The following is a 7,759-nucleotide window of genomic DNA, read 5'->3' on the forward strand; positions in this document are numbered from 1 at the left end:
ATCTCCAAAATAGATTTAGAAATTCTTCCATAATGACCGTAAAAATGAAAGGACTTAGTGCAGATATCTTATATAGGGCCTATGCTCTTCAACTAATTTTTTGAACTTATTACTTATTCTTATAAATATCAGACTAGATCAGATCAGACCAGATCAGATCATATCAGATTTATTTAGATAAGATTAGAAAGTTTTATATTAGATCAAACCATATCAGATCAGATCAGACCAGATCACACCAGATCAAATCTAATCATATCTCATCATACTTATTATTATTATTATTATTATTATTATTATTATTATTATTATTATTATTATTATTATTATTATTATTAAGGGAAATTGTCAAAAATAAATCAAACTTTACTCGATCCTAAGAAATTAACCCAACTATTGATTATTTTTAAATAAACCCGCCTATTCGGTATAACTGCTAAAAATAAACCCAACTAATGTTTATTCCAAATTGCTTGATCACAAAGAAGCTTAGAAAATGCTTATAAACAATAGACGGGTTTATTTTTAGCAAGCAAATCTAATACGTGGGTTTATTTAAAAATAAAGAATAGGAGGGTTTATTTTTTGGCGGATCATGCAAAGGTTAGTTTAATGTTGACTTATTTTCCTTATTATTATTATTATTATTATTATTATTATTATTATTATTATTATTATTATTATTATTATTAATAAATTAATAATAATAATAATAATAATAATAATAATAATAATAATAATAATAATAATAATAAAAATAATAATAATAATAATAATAATAATAATAATAATAATAATAATAATAATAATAATATTAATAATAATAATAAGTTTTGGGTTGTCCTTCCCTTTTCTTTCTCGCTCTAACATCCTCTCCTCAAGGGCGATTCAGTTCTCAACGATAACTCCTCCCTACCCATGGGTAGAGGTCGAGGCAGGGGTTGGGGAAGACTGAGGAAATAGGTATAGCTCCGGTCACCGTCGGTGTCGAGGCACTCTTTGTCGTCATCGAGCGAATAAGTGTCTTCCATGTCTGCGTCTTTGAGCGTTTCTTAGACTAGGGTTTTGGGAAACACGACTTTGAATCCAAATCCCAAGTATACGACTAGTGGGGCTACTGGTGTATTCAACAGACAACGCATTCTTAGGGTGTTTTGAGCAATGAACCTTCAAGATCTATATCAATGGCAGACGTAGGCTCAAAAGGGAAGACAAAGGTGTATGCAAAATTTGACAAAGGTGACTTGGATTTAGTCTCTTCAACCTCCTGATGAGGGTTTAGTCTCCAAAGCAGCCAGTGAGTGGGTCACTAAATCATATTCAATCGTCAGGTAGTCTTCCAATCTCTAAGCCAGTAAAAATCAACATGGAGGATATTATTGATAAGATTAATTTTTGGGAGTCTGCTATTGTGTGTTATGTTATTGGTGCCAAACCTCCTTTACATGTGATTGAGGTTTTTTCCCGTTGATTTTGGATGGATTTATCAATTGATAAGGTAGGACTAGTAGTAAAGGTGTTTTTATTATTAGGTTCAAAAACCAACAGGATCGTATCGCTTGTGGTATGAATGGCATTATGTTTGATAAAAAAAACCCCATTTTGGTGAAACAATAGATACCTTCTATGTCTTACTTTAAGAATCTTTATCTAGCGTGCCAATCAGGATACGATTTCTGGGGTTAGATGTAATATATTGGGGGGAGAAGAGTTTGTCAAAGATTGCTAGTATGTTGAGAACTATTTTGAAAGTTGATGGAATTACTAGTAATAAGGAATGAAGCATGCGTAGGTCCTTGTGGATAATTATGTGTCTAAAGGACTCCAGGAGGAGATATGCTATGAGAATTAACATGATGAACTTATTAACCAGAAGGTTGCTTATGATTAGAAACCAATTTGGTGTATCAAATGTACACAAATGTGACATACTGATCTAAATTACAAGAAGGGGGACCCTATGCATAACCAAATCAAACATGTTCCTAAGCCTGCAGCTGACAATGATGGTTTCCAGGTGGTTCAAATCAAATCCAGGAAAGTGTATAGACGAGTTCAGAAGCCTACCAATCCACCTAGTGGGCTCGTAGACGTCCTACCTATGAGGAATGAGTTTAACATCCTAGAGGATATTGATAAACAGTTGTAAGAGGGATAAGATGATGCTTCGAATAATGTAGCGCTGGAGGCTGATCCCATCCGGTGTGATGAATAATATAGTTGCCTGGAATGTTCAGGGTCTAAATAAACGCAGTAAACAGTTGGTGGTGGCTCGATTTCTCTCTTAATAATACTTCCTTATTTGGACTTCTTGAATCAAAGGTAAAGAGGAATAAACTTGGTTCGCTTTATCAAATAGTTTGTCCTAATTGGTGCTTCACTCATAACATGGTTGATGGAAGAATAGTTCTGGGATGAAGAGGGGAGCAATTGTCTATGCATGTGCTTATATATACCTCGCAACTTATGCACCTTGAACTTCAGCCTGTAGCTGGGGACATATTTGTGTGCTCTTTTGTTTATGGTGCATCCAGTAGGAATAAAAGAAACGATCTGTTCCAGATGCCTGAGGGTATTACTGTAACACCTTCTAAGCCTTGGGTAGTGGTTGGAGATTTTAATTGCATTGCTAACTTTTATGAAAGGTTAGGACATAGAGTCATTAACAGTAAGATACAATCGCTTAGAGGATGCATTTTGAATTGTGGTCTCCATAGCATAAAATATAGTGGTTGTTTTTTTACATGGTCTAATAAACAAACAGGAACACAATAGGTGATGAGTAAAATTGGTAGGGCTTTGGGAAACAACTTATAGGATGACCAACTTCCTAATACACAAACTATGTTTCTCCCAAAGAGTTTTTTTATTACTCTCCTATACATATCCAGTTTTTCAAGGCTCTGTTGGGCAGAAAACCGTTTAGATTTTGTAATTTTTTGTCTAATCGGCAAACATTTTTTGAGATTGTGGAGAAATGATGGAGCAAACAAATAGCAGGATGCTGGAGTTTCAAATCTCTCAAAAATTGAAAATGTTAAAAAAAGGATCTAAAGGACTCATTTAATACTGAGCCTATCCGAATGAGGGTTCAGAGGTTAGAGGCTGCTTTTATGAATGCTCAACACTCTATGCCTCAGGATCCTCACAATGTGGCTTATGCTTCTCAAGAGTGTGAATTAGCGACAGCTCTACAGCAAGCTCAGATTGATCACACTTCTTTGCTACAACAGAGAGCTAAGATGTCTTGGCTTCGTTTTGGTGATGATAACACATCCTTCTTCCATAGGAGCATAAAACAACGTAGGATTCAAAATCGAGTAAAATTCCTCTGTGTGAACAATTCTTTTATCACTAACCCTAATATTATTCATAGAACTTTTCGCGAGTTATATTCTGCTTTAGTCTGTTGTAAAATGGAAAATTATAGGAAGGTTAACCTACCAATCATTAGGGACGGCTATGTACTCAATCAAACTCAAAGGGATATGCTCATTGTCCTTTACTGCTCAGGAAACTAAAGATTCTTTATGGAGTATACCGAATGATAAAGTTCCAGGCTTAGATGGTTTCAACAAGAAGTTTTGCTAAGCCGCTTGGCCTATTATAGGTAATGATGTTGTTAGGAATTATCAAGAGTTCTTTACTAATGGAAAGTTGCTCAAAGCATGGAATGTTGATGCCATTATTCTGATCCCTAAAACTGCTTGCCGTTCACGTCCAGGTGACTTTCGTCCTATTTCCTGCTGTCATGTTGTAACAAACCTTTTTTCTTAATCTTAAATATGTTGAAAAATTCAATAGTCGTTTCATTTTATTATTTCTAATGCAGTTTCAAATTTTATTCCAATCGTTCTTACGTTCTTAATTTTTCTTTTTTTATAATTTATTTCTCTTAGAATAAAATATTAGGTTTAAATTATAAGGTTTTTTTTATATTTGGTAATTTTATTTTTTTCCGTTTTTTGGTTTAATAATTATATTGTATTTTAAATATTAAGTCTAGCTAAATTACCCATAATAACTTAATCTTTTTATTTGCTATATTATTTTTTTATCATAATAAAATAAAATAAAATAAAATAAAAAATAAAAAATATCTTAGAAATCCTTTGAGTTGGCGGAAAGTAGACTAGGTGGCATGATTTTCATTTTTTTGCCTTATCTCCAAAATTACTTACCCATGAAGAAAAATTAAACTAATAAATAAATTTTACGAGCTTTAGCCTATATAAACAACAAAAGCTACATGGGAGAAGGGAAGAAAAAAAAGGAAGAAATCCTAAATTAATTCCTAAAAGAAAAAAAATCTCTAAAAATCCTACAAAAATTCCTAACAATCCTCAAAAATTTCCTAATAATATTATTTAGTATTAATTCAAAAAATTCAAGGGGAGGAAACTAATTTTGTGACTAGAAATTCTACAAATAAAGAAACCGAATAATAATGAAATTATTAACGTATCAATTCTTAAATAATTTATTTACATAAAATTATGCCCATAATTTTATATGTGATTATAATATACAACTTAAATTTTCTGTAACTTTTGGTGATTTAATTCGTTGAAAATTAATTTATATAATTTATTCATTTTAATTTTGTAAAACCGCATAATCTAAAATAATTTTAATTAAAATATTAAATATTAATATTTTTAAACGAAAATTTTTCTGTTCATATATATATATATATATATATATATATATATATATATATATATATATATATATATATATATATATATATATATATATATATATATATATATATATATATATATATATATATATATATATATATATATATATATATATATATATATATATATATATATATATATATATATATATATATATATATATATATATATATATATATATATATATATATATATATATATATAGATATATATATAGATATATATATATATATATATATATATATATATATATATATATATATATATATATATATATATATATATATATATATATATATATTTATGTATATATATATATATATATTTATGTATATATATATATATATATATATATATATATATATATATATATATATATATATATAGATATATATATAGATATATATATATATATATATATATATATATATATATATATATATATATATATATATATATATTTATGTATATATATAAATATATATATATATATATATATATATATATATATGTATGTATATATATATCTATATATATATATATATATATATATATATATATATATATATATATATATGTATGTATATATATATATATATATATATATATGTATATATATATATATATATATATATATACATATATATATATATATATATATATATATATATATATATATATATATATATATACATACATATATATATATATATATATATATATATATATATATATATATATATATACATACATATATATATATATATATATATATATATATATATATATATATATATATATATATATATATATATATATATGAGATATAATTTATGTATCAATTTCGTGAATTATAGGTAAGAATAAATATTATTATTAGTTTTTGCTAAAAAAACACATAAAATAAAGAAAATTCATAATTTGGGTTTAAAATATATAATTCTGGAAAAATAAATTATTTTACTGTTACTGGACATTTTATTTTTCATTTAAATAATTTTTGTGAAATGTTGTGATATTTAAATTTTAAAGAAATAAATTAATAATCTAAATTGTTATAATAGGCGAAAAGAAAGAAAAGTGAAAACAATAACTAAAATTATTTTTTTTTAGTGAATAAAAATATACTCTAAATCATTTATTAATAAGTTAATTTTTTTAAATATTTTTTTTGGATTTTAATCTTAAGAAAATTAATTATTCATGTACTAAATCTAAAACTAAGGTATTAAGAAATTAATTAAATAAAATAAAATTTTATTTTCTAAAAATTTGGATAAATGGGCTAAGATCTATAATAAACCCAATATGTCCCATTTAACATATTTTTAGTATTTATTTATGATGGAACTATTTATTTTATCATTTATAATAAATAGACATTTAAGAAATTGATTATTAAGAAATTAATAAAGTTAATTGAAAATTAATCTATGAATAAATACTAAATATCCATTTAAGTTTTGATTTAGTCTAATAATAAAAGATTATTTATATTTAAATTGTTATAAATTTCTTTCTATTATATGTTATTGTAATGTTGCATTTATATGAATACATTAACATGAAAATAAAAAGGCTTGATAGTAAGGAAATGCCGAACCATGCTTCCGACATGTAAAAAACGTGGGTCATGTTTTCCGGCACGTAAAATATGGGGAACACAGTAAGGTTATTTAACCTGACCTGTGGCTCGAGTAACATTGTACTGGAGGGATGATGACTCCCACTAAGTTAGGGGTTTTGGTTTACCTCACCCTAATAAGCCCTTACATATATCAAACAATGATCATATGTGTTGCATTCATTAAATAAGTAATCGGATTCTATTCCCTAACACTCAAGCAAAAGTGTTAGTAAATGACGCCCTGGTACTCAAGCAGAAGGACCAGAAGTTATATATAAAATCAACAAAGAAAAAATGAATCCTCTATATTGCATAAATCCTTTTACATATTACTCATTGAAATGCACATATTTGTATACTTGTATTATGTTGGAAAGTTTTTATACTCGGCTTATTAGTTGACCGATTCCCATCGGTTGTTCCCTTATAATGGGAACAGATGGTACAGTTGACTTTACATGAGGTGATTAAGAAGCTATTGTATCGTTTATGTGATATTAGGATATAGTATTTATGTAATTTATATAATGGGTATGTAATAACGATAATTATGTATTAAAGCAAGATGTAATATGTAAAATTATATTTTAATGATTTATGTTTTATTTGTTTTTTTTAAATACTTTTTTTTATTAGTAGACTTTCGCTTTAGCATTACTTAGTATAATATGATCTTAAACCTATATTTAGGAAAGAACAGTCTGTTACACATGTGCTTTATAAATGTATGTCTAAGCTGATTTGTTCGACACTTAAACTTGTTTTGGGCTCCATTGTCAATCAAACTCAGGGGGCTTTTGTAGCTAAAAGAAGCATTGTTCATAATGTGCTATTATGCTAGGATATTGTTAAATATTACTCTAGAAAACACTGTTTACCTAGTGCTCTGTTAAAGATTGACCCGCACAAAGCATATGATATGATGGAGTGGCAGTTTATTAAAGACATGCTAGTGGCTCTCAGATTCCCTTCTTGTTTCATATGGATTGTGATAGCTTGCATATCTTCAACTAGCTATTCTCTACTCATTAATGGTAGCCCGTTGGAAGCTTTTGATGCTCAAAGGGGCCTGGACCAAGGGGATCTCATGTCTCCGCTATTGTTAGTATTGGGCATGGAGTATCTATAACGAATCCTCACTTATGCTATTGTCTCTGTGTCTTTCTCTTATCACCCACGGTGCAAATCTACAAAATTGGCTCATTTGGGTTTTGTAGATGACCTTAAGCTCTTTTGTAAAGTAGATACTATGTCACTATCAATGATAGAAAGTTGCATTGATAGGTTGTCTCAATCTTCCAGACTTGTTTCATACTGTGTCTCATTTTCAGATTGATGCAATTCTAGGGTTTGAGTTGTTGATCGATTTTGTACTTATTTCGCTTTAGTGGTTTTATGAAAATTTTCATTTCTCAAAAAAAATAATTAC

General features: G+C 27.5%; 1 protein-coding gene across 1 annotated transcript; it reads left to right on the forward strand.

The window, feature by feature from the left end:
* Positions 1–3,083: 3,083 nt before the first annotated feature.
* On the forward strand, positions 3,084–7,459 carry LOC130810821 (uncharacterized). Its single transcript, XM_057676946.1, has 5 exons — positions 3,084–3,303; positions 3,431–3,568; positions 3,611–3,724; positions 7,021–7,055; positions 7,172–7,459. Exons 1-5 carry the CDS (start codon positions 3,084–3,086, stop codon positions 7,457–7,459), a joined length of 795 nt encoding a protein of 264 aa, XP_057532929.1.
* Positions 7,460–7,759: the final 300 nt, after the last annotated feature.

This window comes from Amaranthus tricolor, chromosome 4 (genome assembly GCF_026212465.1).
Source record: "Amaranthus tricolor cultivar Red isolate AtriRed21 chromosome 4, ASM2621246v1, whole genome shotgun sequence".
In the NCBI taxonomy this organism is placed as follows: Eukaryota; Viridiplantae; Streptophyta; class Magnoliopsida; order Caryophyllales; family Amaranthaceae; genus Amaranthus; species Amaranthus tricolor.